Below are 23,782 nucleotides of genomic sequence, written 5' to 3'. Positions count from 1 at the left end.
TTAAATTGTGACTAGGTAAACCAAAGACATTGTTTTTACATAATTAAGAAGTCTGGATTTTAAAATAACAAAAAGCCACCACAGTAAAGTAGGACTGTTTCTACCTGGCAGCTTTAGAGCAAATACGCTTTTATCTTGTCTCCACGGAAAAACGGTATTTATTTGTTTCTTTATTTATTTATGTGATGAGCTTTTTATTGTTTTGGATTGCAGTGACACTTACCTGAACTATACTGGAACGGCCATATTCCACAGCCAATGTTTTCTGGTCCCGTGGGTTGATTAGTTTTAGACAAAAGCTGCCGTTTTAGTCGCCCTACACTAACATTATTTCCCACAATGGAGCAGTTGAACACTTCCCTGAGCATTTTAGGGACAATATAGCACAGTGTGAGACTCTATTTAGCAGCCAAGGGGTATTTAGTTAGTTTTATTTCATTGTCAATCAACAGCCCGTTGTTTCATATCACACACAAACATTAAAGACGAGTTGTTTTTCTGCTGTCACAAATCCTGCTATGTACTCCTGTCATCTCAGGTAGTAATCCATCAGTTGAAGATATGGAAGGGTTAGAGTTTTCTGTGAACTAGCAAGTGAATGTGTCATTGATGTTTCCAAAATAATAAAGAAGACATACAATAAAGAAGAGCTTTTGCAGCGTCTCGCTGTTGTTCACGGTCCGTCTGGTTGCTCAATAGCCTTAAGGCCGTCCAAAATATTTAATGCGCAGTTTATGGCTCCCTTTAGAAATATTATCAAGCAGTTAACCTTGTCTGGCTGGATGACCCCTGGCAAGAACTGCAGCAAATGAACCACTGAATTTCTGGTCAATAGGGTAATTATGTCAGAGAAGGTCAAACTGCAGTGATTTACATAAAAAACGAATAGACACACATTCTGAATGGTACGGTTCATCCTAACATTTAGTGCTGATAAGCAAGCGTGAAATGATTCTGTGGATACTTAAAAACTTTTTTACATTATAAGAAGGCCATGTTATCTCAATATATTTCAATAGCAGTTGATAAAAAAGAGAAACCCGTCGCTATATTCTCATAGTGAGTGAGAACAGCAGCTCAAGTATACGGACAATTTTGAGATGCTTTACTGGAGTCTTTACATTTAATGTTATTTTATAGCACCTATAGCATGTTACAGTCCAGCACCTCGGCACCGAGACTATGGAACGACCTGCCCGAGGAGATCAGGGCTGCAAACTCTGTCGCGTATTTTAAATCACTTTTGAAAACACACATTTTTAGAATTGCTTTTCAGTGATTTTATTTATGTTTTATTAAATTTTAGTTGTTTTGTTTTTGTTTTTTATGAGTTTAGTTATTGGCTTTTAGTATATTTCATTATCCTTGTGTTTTAAATGTGTTGTTTTCTTTTGTAGTATTTTATGGAGTTTTTTACATGAACATTGTCACATTTTGGTTATCAAATCAAATAACTCCTATATGCAAAATAATATTAATATATAAATAAATAAATACATAAATAAATGAATAATTAAATAAATAAATAAATAAAAATATAAAAATATCTACAAAATCATAACATACAAAAAAAATACAAAAAAGGACACAAATCAAATACATAGTCCTAAATTAATCTGCACCATTGTCTATTCTAATTTACAAGCAGCCAATTGATTTTCAGGCACATAAAGAGTGTGTGTTTGTGGTCAAACAACTAATGTGGTCAGATAAAAAATATTCTTTCAAAACAGTTTCTAAAATATCATGCATTATGATTCAACAATGCAACCACAGCACAGAGGCGGAGGGTAACACATATGACTGTGCTCGAGTGCCCTGCTGAGGTACTTGAGTATTTAAATTTAACTTTTCAGAGGGGAATGTTGTACTTTTTACTCCGCTACATTTATTTGACATCTTTACAAATTCAGATTTTAAAAAGCCTACTTTCACAACCTCTGCCTCTCTGTCCCCACTTTCAGTCCACTTCCCCAGGCTCATGCATTTCTATGATGCCATGCAGTCATTGCTATTCTCTACCTGTCCACCAGAGGGCCTCAGACTTTTCCACCTGACTCCTATACATCCACCTGCTCACCTGTGTCTCATTTCCCCAATCACCCCGTCAGTACTTCAACCAGCCCTTTCTCCCCTGTCAGTGCCAGTTTGCATTCAGCCACCTGTTCCTGTTCACCAATTGCTCCCTCTTGGATCTGTTGGACTCCCACCTCATCTTGTAAGCCTGTTCCTGACCATTGCCTCCAGTACATTTCCTTGTATCTTGTGTGCGTTTGTCTGCATTTGAGTCCTCCTCCTTCTGTTGCCTGAATTTACCAACTGTGACACCAATGGTGAGGGTAATAAAACTAAATATATAAAATAAGAGCTTCACCTCAGCCAACTGCCACATTAAAATATCAATAATATAAAACAATAAAGAACGTGACTGAAGCCAATTTAATTGTTTTTAAGAAAAAGAAAGTCAAAATTCTCTGATTCCAGCTACTTAAATTTGAATGCTTTCTGTTTTCTTTACAGTGAACTGAATATCTTTGAGTTGTTGACAAAACAAGACATTTGAGGACGTCATCTTGAGCTTTGGGAAACACTGATCAACATTTTTCACTGTTTTCTGACATTTTGTAGACCAAACAAATAATCGATTAATCAAGAAAATAATAGACAGATTAATGAATAATGAAAATAATTATTAGTTGCAGCCCTAACTTTGAGTAAATGTTGCTAATTATGTACTTTAAAATTCAAGACTTTTACTTGAAATGAAGGATTTTTTGGTGGTAGTGCTACTTTTATTTTGGTAAAGGATCTTCTTCCTCTGCCTATACATAATTATAAGGCTGCTTATATTCTTATGTGATATATTCAATAATATAATACTCTGAAAGTCTTCTCTGAAAAAGTATACTTTAAATACTTATTTAGTTTACATGTAATTTTACTTTAAGAAAAGGATCTAAATATGTCCTCCACCACTGCTCTCCAATACAAACACTATAGATGAGTTAAATAATTTAAAAAGAGACGTTTGGGAGGAAGTAGGCTGATTTAACTGAGCTTCCTACTTAATTGGTAATTGGACACCAATCAGAGGCCATATGCTCATTGGCTGAACATATACAGGCATTAATTAGTAAACATGCAATATTCCAGACAACGCCACTGGCACGAGCTCCAAGGCAACGGTGGAGATTACAACGAGCACAGTTCTGTCCAGAGAACAGGCTGCAGGTGGAGCTGCAAATATGAAGGAAGACACGAGGAGAGATAATTGAAAGACGCACACACTCTCCTCTTCCTCTCTCCTCTTTCTCTCTCCTCTCTCCTCTTCCTCCCTCTCTCTCTCTCTCTTCCTCTCTCCTCTTCCTCTCTCCTCTTTCTCTCTCCTCTCTCCTCTTCCTCCCTCTCTCTCTTCCTCTCTCTCTCTCTCTCTCTCTACTCTTCATCCCTCTCTCTCTCTCTTCCTCTCTCCTCTTCCTTTCTCTATCCCTCTCTCCTCCTCTTCCTCTCTCTCTCTCTCTCTCCTCTTCCTCCTCTCTCCTCTTCCTCTCTCTTCCTCTCTCTCTCTCCCTCTCTCCTCTCTCTCTCTCTTCTTCCTCTCTCTCGCTCTCTCTCCTCTTCCTCTCTTGCTCTCTCTCCTCTTCCTCTCTCTCTCTCTCTCTTCCTCTCTCTCCTCTTCCTCTCTCTCTCATCCTCTCTCTCCTCTTCCTCTCTCTCTCTCTCTCTCTTCCTCTCTCTCCTCTTCCTTTCTCTATCCCTCTCTCCTCCTCTTCCTCTCTCTCTCTCTCTCTCCCTCTCTCCCTCTCTCTCTCTCTCCTCTCTCCTCTCTCTCTCTCTCCTCTTCCTCTCTCTCTCTCTCTCCTCTTCCTCTCTCGCTCTCTCTCTCGCTCTCTCTCCTCTTCCTCTCTCTCTCTCTTCCTCTCTCTCCTCTTCCTCGCTCTCTCTCTCATTTCTCCTCTTCCTCGCTCTCTCTCTCATCTTCCTCTTCCTCTCTCCTCTCCATATCTCCTCTCTCCTCTTCCTCTCCCTCCTCTTCCTCTCTCCTCTATATATAGATATAGATAAAAAGAACATGCATGTAAATGTAAGAAAACAATAAAGAAATAATTAATGTTTGTTGCGTCAATAAAACAAACAAACAAATAAAAAAACAATTCATAACAATATATTGCAATATCAAAGGTAAATGTAAAAAAACAAACAAATAAAAAACAAACAACAAAAGAACCCATGAAGTAGAGTAAATAAATCTTCCTCTCTTCCTCTCTCTCTCCTCTTCCTCTCTCTCCTCTTCCTCCCTCTTCCTCTTCCTCTCTCTCTCCTCTTCCTCTCTCTCTCCTCTTCTTCTCTCTTCCTCTCTCTCCTCTCTCCTCTTCCTCTATCTCTCCTCTTCCTCTCTCTCCTCTTCCTCTCTCTCCTCTTCCTCCCTCTTCCTCTTCCTCCTCTCTCCTCTTCCTCTCTCTCTCTCTCCTCTTCTTCTCTCTTCCTCTCTCTCTCCTCTTCCTCTCTCTCTCCTCTTCCTCTCTCTCCTCTTCCTCCCTCTTCCTCTTCCTCTCTCTCCTCTTCCTCCCTCTTCCTCCTCCTCCTCTTCCTCCTCTTCCTCTCTCTCTCCTCTTACTCTCTCTCTCCTCCCTCTCTCTCCTCTTCCTCCCTCTTCCTCTTCCTCCTCTCTCCTCTTCCTCTCTCTCTCCTCTTCCTCCCTCTTCCTCTTCCTCTCTCTCCTCTTCCTCCCTCTTCCTCTTCCTCCTCTCTCCTCTTCCTCCCTCTTCCTCTCTCTCTCCTCTTCCTCTCTCTCCTCTTCCTCCCTCTTCCTCTTCCTCCTCTCTCCTCTTCCTCTCTCTCTCCTCTTCCTCTCTCTCCTCTTCCTCCCTCTTCCTCTTCCTCCTCTCTCCTCTTCCTCTCTCTCCTCTTCTTCTCTCTTCCTCTCTCTCTCCTCTTCCTCTCCTCTCTCCCTCTCTCCTCTTCCTCTCTCTCTCCGAAAACCCGAAGCAGTCGGGCTCTCGCGCGCTCTCCCTAATTATTCCCCTCTCTCTCAGCAGAGAGCGGACTGCTCCAAGCTCCGCACCTCTTTCTCTCCATCTCTCTCCATCTCTCTCTCCATCTCTCCCTCCCTCCTTCCGCACTGCGATACCCCGAGCTCCACGTCTCTCCTGGCGGACACTAACACCTCCAACACCCAACACCTGGACCAGGTTGTCCTGGTACTACCGCGTGGGGAAGAGGAGCAGCCAGCAGACGACTAATGCCGGAGCCGGAGACAAGAGTCCTGCTGCGCCCCCGGAGCCCCCGGAGCCTCCACACAGAGCAGTGATGATGGGACAGCTCTCTGGAGGATGCTACCTGAGTTTGGGCATCCTCGTGCTCCTCGGTTCGCAGGTGCCGGCCACGTTAGCGAGAGGTAAGCACAACACACACACACTGTGAGGAGATGAGTGGAAAAGTGCAGTGTGCAGTGGAGCTGTGCTTTTAGTGTGTTTGGCTTCTGAAAAGTGATGCATGTGTGTGTGACTGTGTGAGTAAAGTAAGACATTCTCCTTGCAGCTTGCATTATGACATAGAAGTTTGTATTTGCAATGCACCACGCTGCTCTGGCTGTGAAGCAGTAATGTGCTGTCTTTTTTGGGGGAATATTTGTGTTTTTAAAGGGTTAAAACGGAGTCAAGTTTCTTTTTACGCACTGTGATGTGATGTGATGTGATGTGATGAAGCTCATTGGAAATTCTAAATCAGTTCTGCGAGCAGGTTTTGTCCAGATAGTAGATATTATCATAATCACTGCTGCCCTTTCACCACGTTTCAACTGGAATGGAAAGACAGATCATATCATTCCATATCTTAACCAGAGCCCACTGTGTGCCAGCAATTCATTTCTGTGTTGGGTCTCATTAACCATATGATCTGGTTCATTGAAAGGTTGTCTGCAATGATTGACAATTCATTTTTGTGACATTTTATTTCCTTTTTTAGCTGCTAAATCCAACATCTGTTGACTGTTCATTAGAGGTTGTCCTGATGACCAAATATCAGTAGAATTGGAGAAGATGGTAGCTGCCTGTGTGCCCTATTTTGCTCACTTCTGTAGCCTATTGTTTCATGCAAATTCAGTATAGTACTCCCAAGCTTGGAGATAATTTCTTGAGGGCTGTGTTGTCTTCTTAAACTTGTAGTTGCTTTGAATGTTGTGGATGTTTTTATTCCCCAGGCGTGTGCAAACATGTGATAGTGATAAAAGATCCAGTGTGCATACAGTACATGCTCTAGATACTCAACTAGCAGTTGTCTTTCGTAGTGGTTGTAATGCATAAATTGGTGACGTAAACCTGAGAGAAGACTGAGGTATTATATATACATGTCTCCATTTGGTCAGTGAATGCATCATCATGCAACCTTTCCCTCTTTGGTCTTGCTGAGTCTGTCATGACCTATTGACATCTATTTCAGCTCACATGGCAGCGAAACAAAGATGCATTTGCAAGTCAATTAGTCAACTAGCCCCAAGGTTTTAATTTTTGCATTCCAAGTTCGGAAAATTAGCTTCAACTTTGAAATTAGCATAGCATAAATATTAGATTATGCATATGTATCTTCAGGGCAACTTTGCATGTAGAGATCAGGAGTTTTTTTTTGTCATTTAAAGTTAGTCTGAAAGGCGTTAAATATAACCTTTTCAGAGCTGCCTGTACAGTACATGAGCAGCGTTTTCCTCAGTGGCTTCATTTCCATGTAAAAACGATGCATGATGGCTGAAAGGAATGACCTATGCTTGGCAGGAAAAACATAATGTTTGTACATGAAAGCAAAGTGTGCCTGTGCGTGCAAAATGCAGTTTTTATAAGCTGCAGAGGTATATGTTGTTCTACATCTGCCAGGTTATAAAGTGGCGTCTGCGATGGCTCTCTGCCAGGCTGTGGAATAAATATTTATGTTGTGCAATAATATGGATGTCAACAGTCAAATACTTTATGCTGAAATGAAATGAGATGGAATGGAAAAGGCAGACTCCTCAAAAAGTAAATGATGTAAAAGCAAAGCTAAGTTATGGAGCATGGTTGAAATAAGAATTAAGTTCTCTATCCACATATAAACTCCCCTACTGATGTAAATTTATTTCTCAATTAGGAGCCAGGTTATAATTCAGTAATCCAAATTTATTCTTGGTGTCTTGCGAGGACGGGAGCCTATCACTCACCTGCAAGCACACGATTTAAAGCTTAGCACGCTGAGAGAACACCAAGTGACGAGAACAAACTCACCCCCAAAGGAGAAACCTGGAATCCAAGCCCACAGGTGGATTCAGGGAGGAGAGACGCATGGGGATGACGAAATGTTGAGCAGCAGCAATGAAAATGAACATAACAGAGGCGTGTTATTAGCAGTGGGATCAGTGGAGCAGCCGTGTTGGCAGTGAAACGCTGAGCACCACAGCTTGGACATGTTTATATTTATGTAGAGTGTCACATGTGAGTGTAGCTACACAATTTGAGTCATCTGTGTTGAAGGACCGTGGCTTAGTTCGTAGGCGTTTCTCCTTGACTTCCTGTAAATGAATTTCTTTGCAGGTCATTCATGTTGGAAAAATAGCTTTTCATGAATTTCAGAAAATGCTCAATTGTCACATTTCACCTGAAGCCAGCCTCAAAATAGTTTCACATTTCATACGTGGATTTAAGTTCAATGGTAAAAATGGAGAGCTTGTACCAAAAATGTCACAAAAACATGAAGCATAATGTTTAGTAGAGTATGACTGCAACAAACTTTGATTATCAATGCATTTGCAGATTGTTTTCTCAATTAATCGTTTGGATTTATTAAATATCATCACAATTAGGGCTGGGCGATATGGCCAAAATCTTCTATAATGATATAGGTCATTTAGTATCTCGATAATAATATATATTAAGATATAGCATGTTTTCTGGTAATTCAATAAAAAAGTAATCTATATGATAACCACCAGCCTATTTTTGTATACTCCCGTGTGAATTAAATACTTGACAAATGATAAGTACTCTCATTTTAAGAACTAGAGCAAAATAAATATAACTGCTGCACCCGATTCGACTGTTCATCAGACCATGAAGTAGGCGTTATCAGTCACTATAAGCACCATATATATGGGTCAGTAGGAGCCTACTAAGCCTACTAATTTGTAAAAGTGAAAGTGAAACTTAAAAGCAACACGTTCTAACACGTAAAACTGAAATGAAAAATCTCATTTTGAACACAAACAAAAAGGTTTCTTTAGGTTTAGGCAATAAAACTACAACTTCTTAAGGTTTAGGCAAAAAAACAACAACACTTAAGTTTAAGGAAAAACACCACGTTTTGGGTCAAAATAACTATGAACGCAAAGACACGCTGCTGGTTTTACACGGGATGCAAACTCTGGTCTCCTGGGTGAAAGCCTCCACCTCTTTTGGAGTTTCACACTGTCTATACTACAGCGCCTGACTTCCGCTTCTGCTCCTGTCATAATTACTACGTTCTCTAGAGGTCACTGTCGTGTTCTTTCATACCTTCTTTCGGTGATCTACCATGTGAATAGATGATAAAACCTACCAGTGGGTGCAGTAGGCCCCTACTGACCCACATCTATGGGGCTTATAGTGACTGATAACGACCATTTAATAGCCTTACAACAATCTAATCAGCTGAACAGTTTGATAGAAACAATATAGAAAAATATAAACGATAGACATTTGTATAGCGTTTTGACAATACATATCATCATCATTGATCAGCCCTAATCACAGTTTCCTAAAACCCAACGTGATGATATTAAATTTCTTGTTTTTGTCCAAACAAGACTCTAAAGATATTCAATTAATACTATCTCATAAGACAAAGTCTTCACAATTTAGAAGCTGGATCAAATGAATGTTTTGCATTTTTGCTTGAAAAGTGACTAACGATTGATGGGTTGAGCTGAGGCTGAGTGACAAAGGCAGGGTTGGAAAGTTGATGCACTGAAAAACGGACATATTGCTGGTTTTGGTCTTTATTTATTTGTCCACATATACAGAATAATGCCAGCCTTCTTTTTAAAATGGGATGCTTGAATGGTATAAACTAATTGGAGAGAGTACTTGCTTGAAAACATCAGTTAGGTCCTAATGGACTTTATAAGGTTATCGGGGTGAAATCAATAAATGTACCCCTGTGCTGTGACACTGACATGACAACACTGTTGAGCTGTCTAAGTGGTCAGCCCGGAGCACGACACCACTCTCTATCCTCACGCTAAGCCGATGACAGACGTCTGACTGACCTTCTGATCATGCTACAGTAGGTTAGGCAGGATATCCGCCACTTTAACCTTCCTGCAACCGGAATGTCATGAATAGATCAACACAACACAGCAGCACTGCAAAATGCTGGCACAATACACAATTTAAATTTAGGAACATTAATTTTGATTTAAATTAAATCAAATTTGACAGGCCCGTAGTGGCCGAGGCCCGTCGTACCTCCTGCTGTAAGAAACGCATCCTGGCTCGAGCGTGGCGCAAGTGTAAAAACTCAGGATAGAAACAGAAAGAGAGAGAGAGAGTGAGATAAAGGGCAATGGAGTCATCTCTGCCATGTTTTATTTATCCCAAAAAAATGACTGCCAGACTCTTTCTCAAGCTCCAGCTTTGATTTAACTGACACTTCACATGAGCTGAATTCACGAGCACAGATGGGCTGGTATCCACAGTTGTTTCTATTCTGTAGGAGATCGCATGGTGGTCATATTGCCCAGTTTCGCTATTGCATTATTCAGAAGGAACCCATTTCTCTATCCAACTCACCAACCCCCCCTCTCCCATCATCTCTTCTGCACATTCAGAGGGATCTAAGCTCACCAGCAGCCAAACAACAGTAGAGGAACATTGTTTACATTGAAGCCACAAAATCAAATATGGGGGAAATGATTTGATGCTTGGGAGTAAACATACCCATTATTACGCTGATGAAGTGTGATGAGTCTGTGTTGGACAGAGCTTCAGTGGTAATCAAACAGCTATTGTTTTTTGTCTTTGGGATATCGAAACGTTGGAATGTGGTCAATAGACGAGCTTTTGTACGTGGTATTCCCACGAGAGGTAGGATTGATTGGAACAGAATCCCTTTGTTTGCTCCAATAAAAAAACAATGCTTTCATTATATATCTGTTGATGTGACTTCATATTTCTGCTCAATTCCATTGTGGTTATGTGTATAGATCACTGGAGGCTCTCTCCGCTTTGCAATCAAGTTTGGTCTTTGTTGTGTTGTAGGCTTCTTTTTATTACATTATTATTATTAGATAGTAATTTATTTCTTGCATTATATTGTTTGGAATCAGTATGGTTTTAATACTGAATAAAAGATATGTAATTAAATATCTATGTGGCACATTAAAAATACAGCTGTAGACTTCTAAATGTGGCACACCTTATTTTATTCACAAGCTACTGGATCCGAATACTGAAGGTTCAAAATGCTAACATTGAGAATATCTGACTCCTGAAATTGACATGTGAGCAGCTTTTGCTAGAGAAGATGTATCACTCTGTTGGGAGTTATTGGAAGTACAAAAACACGCAGTCCACCCGCAATTGTACAGTGGTGCTACAGAGTGGAGGTTGTGAGGTTCATCCCTCGTAAATGACCTTTGGCCGACCTGCTGCCAGCGACATTTGTCATTTTAGTGATTTCCCTCTTTAGTGATAGCGACGGTCAGCGGCGGCTAAAAATGAGAAGCTGCTACCTGAATGTTTTCTACACTAAAACATTAATAGATTGGCGAATCTGTGCATTTTGAAATATGGTTGTCAGAACTGCGCAAATCATTTTTCACAAAGGCACATTCTAATTTTCTCTGACATATTAAGCAGTGAAATGCTTACTGTACACTATAAAGCTTTGCAATACTAGCAGGCTGTGGTGGACAGTAGAGTTCAGTGATGAATGATTTGATCGGGTTCATTTAAGCCAACACGACTGATTAAAACTACGGCTGTCAATCGATTTAAAATAGTTAATTGCAAATTAACCGCACATTTTTAATCTGTTCAAAATGTACCTTAAGAGGAGATTCGTCAAGTAACTAATACTCTATCAACATGTCAGTGGGCAAATATGCTGATTTATGCAAATGTATGTATATGTTTACTACTGTAAATCAATTAACAACATAAAACAATGACAAATATTGTCCAGAAACCCTCACAGGTACTGCATCTAGAATAAAAAATATGCTCAAATCATAACATGGCAAACTGCAGCCCAACAGGCAACAACAGCTGTCAGTGTGTCAGTGTGCTGACTTGACTATGACTTGCCCCAAACTGCATGTGATGATCATAAAGTGGGCATGTCTGTAAAGGGGAGACTCGTGGGTACCCATAGAACCCATTTACATTCACATATCTGGAGGTCAGAGGTCAAGGGACCCCTTTAGGAAAATGGTCATGCCAGTTTATCCTCGCCAAAATTGAGTGTAAGTTTGGAGTGTTATTTTTCCTCCTTCCTCCTCCTTGCAAGTTGTGTTGATGCTTTAAAGAAATTAGTGGCGTTAAAACACATTTGCGATAACGTGTTATTATCGCGTTAACGTTGACAGCCCTAATTAATAGATTAGCTAATCACTACACTATACAGTAAGTGTAGTGAATCTGTGCATTTTGAAATATGGTTGTCAGAACTCGAAAATCATTTTTCACATTCTAATTTTAACTGGCATATACAATGAAATGCTGCTTACACTGTAGAGCTTTGCAATACTACCAGGCTGTTTTGGATAGTGCAGTACAGGGATGAATGATTTAATCGGGTTTATTTAAACCACAGATTGATTTAAAACATACCCACATCGGCCTTGATACCAATTCCTAGAATCAACCCGGAGCATCTCCATCACATATTCATAGTACCATACTATATAGTGATTATATTTTCATCATTCAGCATGATTTATACATGTTGCATGCGTACTGAATGTTCCCATGCACTATAAAGTGGTACTGCGGTATCTGATCTGCCCAAAATGCCGAGAGAATGACAGGGTGTCAAATGTTGCCATTTGAGTCGCCTCCTGCAGATTTGCCTCTCAGCCTTGAAGCTTTCTGTTCGATAAGAGCTAGCATTGCTGTCATGTGTTTTTCTAATAACACTGAAAGGGAAGCCTTGGAGATAACTGCCCATCCACAATACACCATTCAATGCCTCACTGGCTAACTCAAGGGCATTGCCACAAAGGCAAGATTCACACCATGCACCGTTCACTTCAATGCCAAACACTGTCTCTCTCCCCATCTCCCACTTTGTACCGATGGGTAGCACTTTTGTTCCCTCCAAAGCGCTTTTATTCCATAAATGCCCCGTCCCCTCATCCTTTCTTGTTGTCCACTCCTCCCTTTGCAATCCCTTTCAATGTAATTTAGTTTCAGTGGATTGTTGCTATGACGAATGTTTTGGTTCTGGTATCATTTCTCACCTCACCTGACTGAAGGAGAAGGGAGCGCGGAGCTCGGAGAGGCAGAACGAGGGAGCAGGGGATGTTTGAAGCAGAAGGAGAGAGAGAGAGAGAGGGAGAGACGGATAGGAGGGTTACAGTGCAGAATACTTAAGCATCTCATGTTATCAGTGACTGCCACAGCAGTTTGTCAGTAACAGCGAGCACCTGTCACTGTTCTCCCTGATGAATTAATTTCAAGAGTAATCAAAAGCAAATGCATATTTAATGACTTCTGGATTAAAGTAAGGGTTCAGTGTTTGTTTATGTGTGTGTATGTATGTGTGTGTGCTACGGTTTTGACATGCAGAGGCGTTGTTCATGTTCATGCACCAGTTTTAGTGTCGAGTGAGAAAAATATGATGAAAGTAAATCAAAAAGAAAACATTTAGACATCAGCCAGAATCAATGTTTAGGTGTTTTTTTATGTTGTCTTTAGGGCTGTCAAAGTTAACGCCATAAAAACGTGTTAATACAAATTTGTTTAAACGCCACTAATTTCTTTAATGCATTAACGCAACTTGCTATTTTTTTTACTTTTTTCATTTTTTCAAGATACTGGCAACATATGCAACTAAAAAAACTCAGGAATCCATTGGTACCAACCATGTCATACCAGCTTGTTGCAAAGGAGTTTAAATAACGCTCCAAACTTGCACTAAATTTTGGCGAGGAAAAACTGTCATGACCATTTTCAAAGGTGTCCCTTGACCTCTGACCTCCAGATGTGTGAATGTAAATGGGTTCTATGGGTACCCACGAGTCTCCCCTTTACAGACATGCCCACTTTATGATAATCACATGCAGTTTGGGGCAAGTCATAGTCAAGTCAGCACACTGACACACTGACAGCTGTTGTTGCCTGTTGGGCTGCAGTTTGCCATGTTATGATTTGAGTATATTATTTTATGCTAAATGCAGTACCTGTGAGGGTTTCTGGACAATATCTGTCATTGTTTTGTGTTGTTAATTGATTTCCAATAATAAATATATACACACATTTGCATAAAGCAAGCATATCTGCCCACTCCCATGTTGATAAGAGTATTAAATACTTGATAAATCTCCCTTTAAGGTACATTTTGAACAGATAAAAAAACGTGTTATTAATTTGCTATTCATCGTGACTCTCTATGGATCGATTGACAGCCCTAATTGTCTTGCAATGGAGACTTCAACATAGACCGTAGTGACATTATTGATGTGAAACTTACTGGAAACACATCAATTTTGAGAATTGTAAGAAATCCATACAGGCGAACATGTGATTGATTTCCTTGTTAGTGTGCTTCAGAACCAATAAAGCCCTTATACCCTATACTCTATCTATACTTCATGAAACACATGCTGTCATGGCTGCTGGAGTCATCAACCATGTTAGCTCTGACATTGTCCATCTCTAATGGTTTGAGGCCAGTAAGGTTTGGTGGTAAATGTGATCCCATTTAAAGCTGTGGCTCTAGTCTTCGTCCTGTTTCTGTCTCATGAACGCAGCACTGTTGGTTAATGGTCGGGTATAACTGCTCGTCCACATTCCTTATATCTAGACATCCTTTTGTGAATTCAAGCGACGTTTGCTCTCACTCTCCCTTTTTACTAAAAAAAAAAAAAATCAGATGTCATCCCGAGCTGCAGAAAAGCACTACGCCTGGCCATATTTCATGCAGCCCTGTCTGTTCTCAATGGCTATTTGGTGCTTTTGTGAGTGTCAGAACTGCAGGATGGGGTTTAAGAGTCCCTCTCGGTGTATATGAAGTCTACATAATACCTCTCTGTAGTCGTGTGGCTGCGTGTAGTAAAACCAACAAAGCTCCGTCATTCATAAAGTAAAACAAAGGTTGAATTCGATTGGTCTTTGAAGATGCCTCCTGTGTTTTTGTGGAGAAACGCTCAGCCCTGCAGACAAAGAGGGAAGATTCAGAAGCACCGTCTCTGAGAAGAAGCTATAAAACACATTAAACTCAGAGTTGAATTTTTTAATCACAGTGAACAGACTACCGGCATATTAAAAACTAATGCATTTTCCTTTAATCCAGATTTCATGAGTCTGTAAAAAAAAAAACAAGGATTCAAAGACAAAAATGGACTGCAAATAATTGGAAGTTTTTTGCCTAGCTTCCAGTCAAAAGAAAGATTATGATCAAAACCTCTACGCAGGATTAAAGACAATGTGGCAGACAGCAAGATCTGATTTGAAAGTGACTATAATCAGATTGACACCTTTTGGAATAATAAAGACAAAATTCAAACTTAAAACTCATAAACAAAAAGTCACTGTTCCCCTCACTGTTGGATGGGAAACAGTAGAAACTATTTGCAAGTCAGCAACACCTTCAGCACTGTATGTCATCAGGATGTCAAGTTTGTCGTCATGTTTTTCTAAAAAAATACATTTTACACATTTAATTAATACACACAGAGGTTAATGAAGCTGAAATAAGCATATGAGTAAACCTGAATATTAAATGCATGTTAATCATCCACCTCGTAATTAAATAACATTCTTAATTCACTGGATCGGAACATATTTGTATTAATTTATTCCACTGACCATGCACACCGCCACCATCATGTCTAGAATACGTGATTTCATTAGGCCGTAGGCTTTAAATTTGCAGTTTTAGGAAAGAGCTTTGGTGAGAACTGTCAATCGATTAAAACATTTAATGGTGATTAATCACATGATTATCCATAGTTAATTGTTTTGTTTGTTTTGGTACCAATGGATTCCTTAGGTTTTGTAGTTTCATATGATACCACTATATTCACTTTAAAACTGAGCCCTCAACAACCTCTGAAAGATCAATTGTGTTAATAGGTTAAATAAATTAGTGGCGTTAAGATGAATTTGCGTTCACTTTGACAGCCCTAGTATAAACACAGTAAGCATTGCAAGGATGAACAATAGGACCCATTGACTATGTAAATGTTGTCGTTAAAAAAAAAGCATTTATGGATTTTATTTTTCAGGTTACCCAAAATTGGTGTATGTAATTTTGCAACTGTGGGCCTTACAGGGTTAAAGCTGCAATTCTTCTTTGGAGAGAGCTTTGGTAAGAAGAGAGTGGTTTAGGGTAGAAAACCTTGAGAGTAAACTCCATGGAACAAGAGGCACACCTGTGTTTAGAGGACACTAACTGTTTACCTTTGCTGTCTCCTTTTTGTTTTGATTTGGCAGTGAATAGCAGGCTTTATTTGAGAAAGGGAAGCGTCTTCACCTCTAAACAGTCTGAGCAGATCGACCGCTGTATTGTCCCCTTTGCAGGCCGTCCTCCATCCCTGTTAGACCCTTAAAGCTTTGATCAGCCAACACTGCTCGGCTGTCCTTCCCTTCCTCGGCCATCACTGTGCCAGTACCAGCTCTTTCTTTTCCTCCTGGCCTGCTCAGTGGTAAAATGTCTTTCTTAAGCCAGAACTGCAGAGTTTCTTTGTAACGCTCACGACTCCAGCCCTCAACCCTCAACCCTCAACCCTCAACCCTCAGCCCTCAACCCTGACCACTAACCCAGACCAGGGTTCATAACACAAGTGTGTTTGTTCTTTTAAGCCTTCTATCTGCAAACAGGAGTCCTGTTCTTACTACTTCTTCTGCTTTTTATTGTTTTCATACCAATTTTTATTCCAGAAGAATCGCCACATTTTCCTTTTTCATTTGCACCTATTCTAAATGATTGGGGACAAAAACCAGTGTGACTCATTGCATATTGCTTTTGTCCACAATCGTCTTGGTGTATTTGTATCTGCACAACCTCCTGCAGTCTTTGCCTGCTGGTCGGTCGCATTTGCTTAATATGAATTTGAATGAGAAACAGAAAATTCTCTTTTGTGCTACTGATTTACATTTAAATGAGAATGAATTAAGCATTTTAAAACAAAATGTGATATAACAAAATGTCCCATTTTATGTACGTTCTTGCCGGGGCCGTGTTGAATTCCTTTCCCTTTTTTGCATATTGGCACCGGTTAATGACTTGAACGGTTGAATTTAAAGGTTTATCCATACGTTGGGTTGTGTGTTTCCTTCTCCTCTCCGAGCGCCGCTGCGAGGTTCTGCATGTGTAACTTTGATGAGGTTCCCCTTCAGCCAAGGACTCCCCTTTGTCATTAAGATAGATAACATCTATTCTGTGCATCGATGTGGCTACATTCATTTAAAGACTACTTTTGTTTCACCTCACAGACGGCAGAATCGATAAATAGCTTTGCCTATTTCTGCTTCATTTCATCTTAGCTGGTTTGGACCAACTCAAGCTCACAGCTGATGATAGATGCTGCTACAGCAGAGCTCCTGTATACACGTATATGTTTTATTTAGGAATTAAAGCTGGTGTTGAGCTATCTTTTTATTATCAACAATTTCTCTGAATACACCAAAACCAACAATGAATTTATCCTAACAAGTATTTCTGTTTTGCCCCAGTATGAAAGGCTTACTGTATGCCTCCGAGCTACAGAGCTCCACTGTCATCCAGAGACTATTAAAAAGGCATTAAAATAGCCATACTGTCGCACTGGGTGATATGTTCCTTTATTGCAATCAACGTGGGGCGTGTAGTTTATTCTGAACGACATAGCTTAGTGTTGGACAGACATCACGCTGGTTCTATATTCAAACTGCAGTGATTGTTGACAAGCTGAAGGAATAAATACATTTCCTGTATGTCGAAAGTGAGATGCAATTACAGTACTGAATATCTTAAAGGAACAGTGTGTAGCATTTGGGGGGATCTATTGAATGGAGTATCAAATTAATAAGTATGTTTTCTTAAATGTATTATCACCTGGAATTAGGGATTGTTGTGTTTTCGTTAGCTTAGAATGAGCCGTTTATATCTACATACGGAGCGGGTCCTCTTCACGGAGCTGGCCGCATTGTTTCTACAGTAGCCCAGAACGGACAAATCAAACGCTGGCTCTAGAGAGAGCCATTCGTGTTTTTGCATCGTTTACACACTTGGCACACGGGGGAAGTTTCAGTTAGTTGCAATCTGCAACCTCACCACTAGATGCTGCCAAATCCTACATACTGCACCTTTTATTGATCATTTTGAGTTTTTTAAGAAAGGTAGGTTTTCAAGAGGTTGCTGGAACAAGTTATAGAAAAATGCTGTTAATCAATTCAAATATTTAATCGGCTGATTATCCATAGATAATTGTGATTTATTGCAAAATAACAACACTATTTTTATTTGTTCAAAATTAACCTTAAAGGGAGATTTGTCAAGTATTTAATACTCTTATCAACATGAGAAGAGGAAAATATACTTGTTTTATGCGAATGTATGTATATATTTATTATTGTAAATCAATTAACGACACAAAAAAATGACAAATATTGATCCAGAAACCCTCACAGGTACTGCATTTAGCATAAAAACAATATGCTCAAATCATAACATGGCAAACTGCAGCCCAACAGGCAACAACAGCTGTCAGTGTGTCAGTGCGCTGACTTGACTATGACTTGCCCCCAAACTGCATTTGATTATCATAAAGTGGGCATGTCTGTAAAGGGGAGACTTATTATGGCGTTAACTTTCAAAGCCCTAGTATTAATTGAATGAAAGAGTTAACGTTTCCTGTCCTGTCCACATTGAACCTAGTGATCTAGCTGCTCCAATAAAGTGCCTGTGTATTCAACAAAGCTTTTATGCTGAGTGATGAAGTTTGAAAAGTCCCACTAGAGAAAAGAAAAAGGTGTGAAACACTGCGTATTAGAGAGTGAGATATCTACAGTTGTCATCCTGTCATGGTCTCCAACCAGCGCGTACACATGTACTGACAACATCCATATTCAATGCACTGAATTGTAGAAGCGTCTGAAAATTGAAATGTCAGGTTGAAATGACCATGCCGTGAATTAGAATGTGGAAATAGAAAAGACGAGCTATTGTGCCGCGGCATCTCTTGTTGACATTTTTGTGTGCGTCGTGTTTACTGACTGTGTCCAATACCTCGATACCAGATGTGGTTAGAGTGAAGAGCCTTTTGCATTTTTCTGCAGAAAATGGTCCAGCTTTTCTTCTGTGGAGTATCATAATTAGACTGCAGCACCGGTCTCATTCTCCCACTCCTAATCAGTTATCTTGAGATCCGCTAATGTCGAGGTATCCTTCTCCTTTTCCTGCGTGTGTGTGTGTGTGTGTGTGTGTTGTATAGCTGTAATCCAAAACAAGGCCTGATAAAATGAGAGGATAAAACCCAATTACCCAGTAGGCAGTCCTGAGTCATCTCCCATTTGTTCCAGCCATTTTCTCCTCGGTCGACTCCTCTTTATCTCGACTTGTATGGTTTACTCAAAGACGACCCCAGCTGATTGTAATCTGTAGGTGAAAAGAAATGAGATGAAAAAATGTGGTGAAGAAACTGAAGTGATAGAGTGAGGTAATCGATGCCAAGCGGCTCGCACGCAGGGATTCTCTTTTCTCTTCAGTACAATCGTCCAGTGTGATTGTGAAGTTTGTGTGCGCCCCGGCTTCTGAGGGGACCAATTAAGGAACGGCAGGGCAGGAGCCTGAACTGCTCGCTCTCCTAATAGCATACAGGCTGGAGTGGTCCTGATCCATAGTCAGTCGATAACACAGGCCGCCCTGGTCTCAGCCGATGAATGCCGACAATCAAACACTAAATATAAAGTACAAATAAAGAACAAATACTCTTACATGTTGAAAACTTTCTTTGTTTTTGTTCACGTAACAGTAAAATGTTTGACGGTAAACTGATGTCATGATTGATGTACCCCAGCAAACTCTTTTCTGGCTTCTTTCAAAAGTCTTTGGAGTGAAGTTCATTTCAAAATGGTCACATGATATACAAATGAAAAATATAATATAATATTGATACACAGTCCTTTTGAGTGTCCAGCAGCTATTATAGTCTCTCTATCGAGATTCTAATTAACTACAGACAAAACTTTTCTTTTTCTACTCCATTTAGATCATAAACAATGACTATAAAAAGGAGTCATTGATCACGGTTGAGTAATGTAAACGTTAGAATACTTTTTATCCAGAAAAACAGCAGCTCCCCTGTTCACTTATTTGTTTACAGGCCAGTCCTGCCCTCTCCAATATGGCGGCGACGTTGACGTATTGGGCAATGCAACGGAATGAAGCAGCCAATGCGGTATCTATGTTTGTATATTAGGGCTGTCAAGCGATTAGAATATTTAATCACATTAATATCCATAGTTAATCGCAAATTAATGACATATTTTTTATCTGTTCAAAATGTACCTTCTAGGGAGATAACATGGCAAACTCATGGGTACCCATAGAACCCATTTACATTCACATATCTGGAGGTCAGAGGTCAAGGGACCCTTTTAAAAATGGCCATGATAATTTTTCCTCACCAAAATTTAGCACAAATTTGGAACGTTATTTTACCTCTTTCCCGACAAGCTAGTATGACATGGTTGGTACCAATGGATTCCTTAGGTTTTTTCTAGTTTAATACACTAATCTGACGCCAGTATCTTCACTCTAGCTTTAAAACTGAGCCCGCTACAACCTAAAAGGTGCTAGTTGCATTAATGCGTTAAAGAAATTAGTGCTGTTAAAATTAATTTGAACTTTGACAGCCCTAATGTATATTATATCTAAGTCCACCACCTAGTAGCAGTAGCCTTTTTAAACCATATATATACATTTATAGGCTACAGTATTGAGTATATAGTTAAATGTATGTGTTGTAATCGAGGGGTGCCGAGATATTCTGTCTATTTAGAAACACGTCTTTCCCACTTTCAACTTACACACGATTTCACCGAAAGCCCAAATTTCCCAGATTTCCACTAGCACTTAAACGCAGCATGCTCCACACGCAACTCTAATCTGATCTGTGTGCATACATTTAACAATCTGTAAATTAAAACAAGAAAATGTCACACGTATTTTTTTAGACAATTGTATGCACAGGAAGCTTTTCGAAGGCGATAATGATCAGATCTGTGAAGTCTGTAAAAGTTATATTTATTCAGGTTGTGATGTGCGTATTTATGAAAACTGTTTTACATGTGTTCAAATTGCTTAGTATTTGTGTGTAGATTGGAACATGTTTTTGTGAATACCAAATATTACCCGTAAATCGTTGTACACATTTGTAAAGTTTTCATTTTTAGAACACGTAATACATATTTATGACTCTTTTGAAATCAATTTCACTCCATACAGGACAGCTAAATGTAAAACAGACCCCAGCAGGCTCTTGACCTTTGCAAAAGATTACAGAATATACCATCTTTTTGAGCATTAAGTACACCGTCTGTCAGTGTATGTGCACGGATATGTGTGCTCATTTTTCTTTGTGGGGGCTTGGTCTGTTTTATGTCTTTGTTGTCTGTTGAATACAGTGTTTGCAGTAGCCCTCACATACGGAGGGAATATAGCGCTGACATTCAGCTCCCTCTCTGCTGACCTACAAGGTGTATGATAACCTACAGCTACTGCAGGTTTGTTTTTCAGGGCTAATGGAGAACACTCCCAAGACAGAACATAAACCAATGATGTCATGACCCATCTCGGAGGGATTCTGTTCACTCTTAGCATTTCCCCGCGATGGGGGTAGAGTCCATAATGCAATGTGAAGGGCTTAAATTTAATCAATAGCCCTAGATATCATTTACCAAGCGCTTCAAACACACTATTAATGCTCTACGTACAGTATGTTTGGTGCATGTGCCGTTCCGCATTGTGCAGACTTACATTACGTTCTGATAGATACCTGCTAAAGAATCTTCTCCATACCAATTTTAAAATCATCTGTAGTAGTTTCTTTGTGTACCTGCTGCTGCTGATTGCTTTTCTATGACTCACAACTGACGCACCAGAAGGGCTTAGGGCACTCATTCTTGATTTAGCACTCTGTAACAGAGAAGAGTACAAAGGAGAGGGTTCAATTTAATACTAAAAAAACAACTATTGACAAGGAAGACATTCATTTTTGTCAATTGAAAGATCACGCCTGTCTGCAGAGCCTGGAGATAGCTCTACTAGTCCATTGGTCTCTTTCCAACACTTCGGTTCGGAGCAACACATTTAAACACATCTCATGCTCCCCTGAGGATGGACCATGGCCTAGGGCTGCACAATCATGGCCAAAATGCTAATCACGATTATTTTGATCAATATTGATACCACAATTATTTATCACAATTATTCATTGATTTTAGCAACAACATATTTTTAATGCACTTTCACTTTAAAATAAACAGAGCACTGTTTTCACTTCCATGCTGTGCTAATGTACAAATTAGAGCTGCACGATGTTGGAAAAAACTGATATTGCAATATTTTTTTCTGCTATACATATTGCAATATAAAAAAAAATACATGAACATTCACCCTACTTGTTTTGTTAGCTACATTTTAAAGTTAAATGCTTCAATCTGGTGCACTTTAAGAGCAAAATTAGCAACATTAAGAGCTAGATTAACAATTGTATGCTCTTAATTTAATCATAAACACATTAGTTATATAGATAACATCTATACCCAAAAGTGAAACTAAAACATCTTGTACTGGCTGGTTGCTAGCTGTTAGTTTAGGAAGCACTTGATTTGATATGCAGCGGTTTCCTTTGAGTAGAACGCACACTTTAAACGTCAATATCTCAGGGGATCATGCTCAGTTATTTGTGGGAAGCTAAAATTGTGATCCCGATTAATATTTTATTAATTGTGCAGCCGTACCATGGCCCTGACCTTTTTTATTTTGACGGACTTAAAGTGATAGTGAAGTAGTGTCAGTTTTTCTCCGGTGCCAGTACCCCTGTCTGTTTCTCCATGCTGGGGACGTGCCGACCGTCATCTACTGTAAGTAATACACCTACTATGGATAAGTACCTCACACTACCTCACTGAGAAACACCCAAACTAATCTGTTTTTTTTTGCTGCTTTTTTTACTTCAGTTTCAGCCATTTTCCACAAACACGTATACATGTATAAGCGATGGCGCTATGATCATGCTGACTAGTATACCCATCAAGATGAAATAGCATTTCTTCCAGAAGCATTATTCATGGCCCAATGCTCTAATAATTTCCCACATTGTCACTTGCTGCTCGTGCTTATAATATAATATAATATATTATAATATAATGTAATATAATACATTCGGAAGCTCTGGTTTCATTGAGGTTGAGAGAAGCCCTGCTTTGACGTCTATGCCTGGTTTCATATTATATCCACCCGTCTTTTCCGTCTCTTTTGCATGTCCATTGTCCATCGTACTGGGAAATGTCGACTATATTACAACGCTGTTTTGTTAACTGGCAGGAGAAGCTGTCTACCTTACTGTTCTCACCTACCGACATTATGACAACCAGCTCCTTTATGCAAGCCTGCTCAAGCCTGAAAGAGGGAATGACAGAAATGTACATTTTAAACAACGTCTTGGTGGTGCTAAAGCAGCGAAGAATAAAAATATGAAGTAGTGCTAAGGCTTTCTTTATGTTAGGCCTTACATTAAATTAAATCAATGATTGAAGATAAATTGCTGTGCTTAACGCTGTGGACTTTGAGTGTGTGTTTGTGTGTGTGATTCTCTCAAGTGTACTCTATGGAGGTCAAGATATCTCATGTGGTCTAATTGTGGTTGTAGGTGATATTGATTTGTCCGCATCTTTTCGTTATGGTCTTTCCATCCTATATCATCACCAATTCCTATCAATTTACGTCTCTTACCTTCCTTCATCTCTTCAAAATGGTTTCACTCTGTGGTCCTTGCTCACTGAACGCTTTGTATCTGCTACAGAACGATGTTTACCTCCATCGAGCAAATGTAAGATGCAGCAAATATAGTGTTTATCAGGCATGTATGCACCTGTGCAATGTTGGTTTTCTGAGTCAGCAAGTTTTTTACAGTCTATATACAGGGTACAAAATGAGCACATCCAATTGTCAAGTGGACACCAGAATGTGTTTAGGCGTCTTTTGACTCTTCATCATCCTATTTCTATCTGTTCTCCACCTGCTTTATTTCCGTCTGTCATTCCTTCGTTTACTTATCCACCACTTGTGACATAATATGGCTTATCTGCTTTACAATGGTGCATCAGAGCTGCATTTTATTATGTTTTTTTATTATGTGCTCCACATGATTAAAGTGGTAATGGACTGAGACGGGTGTCTTGTTGTAGCAGGAGGCCTGGTGTTTGGGTACTCTGTGGCTCACTGCTTCAGCTCTAGTTTTTACAAAGTTGAGATCATATCATTAAGCAGAGAATTGGAGACGTATAGCACTGCACAATATTCAAGCTAAACCATATACGGTAGCAAAACTGTGTGCAGCTGGCTACTGTAT

General features: G+C 39.7%; 1 protein-coding gene across 6 annotated transcripts in view; it reads left to right on the top strand.

Annotated features, from left to right (window-relative positions):
• The first annotated feature begins 2,119 nt into the window (after positions 1-2,119).
• The window catches only part of LOC119478289 (netrin receptor UNC5D-like), a 208,023-nt gene continuing 186,360 nt past the window's right edge, over positions 2,120-23,782 (top strand). For 4 of the 6 annotated variants that reach the window (XR_005204413.1, XM_037752927.1, XM_037752924.1 and 1 more), the window contains exons 1-2: positions 2,149-2,218; positions 4,990-5,398. Coding sequence is in view for 5 of the 6 variants with exons in the window: in XM_037752927.1 (XP_037608855.1) it covers positions 5,311-5,398 (88 nt within the window). In the remaining variant the exon portion in view is untranslated. Of the gene's footprint in view, positions 2,219-4,989; positions 5,399-23,782 lie in introns of all 6 variants that reach the window. The other 2 variants (XM_037752926.1, XM_037752925.1) reach the window with 2 other exon arrangements.

This window comes from Sebastes umbrosus, chromosome 19 (assembly GCF_015220745.1).
Source record: "Sebastes umbrosus isolate fSebUmb1 chromosome 19, fSebUmb1.pri, whole genome shotgun sequence".
Taxonomy (NCBI): Eukaryota; Metazoa; Chordata; class Actinopteri; order Perciformes; family Sebastidae; genus Sebastes; species Sebastes umbrosus.
This window is presented reverse-complemented; position numbering and strand designations above follow the sequence as displayed.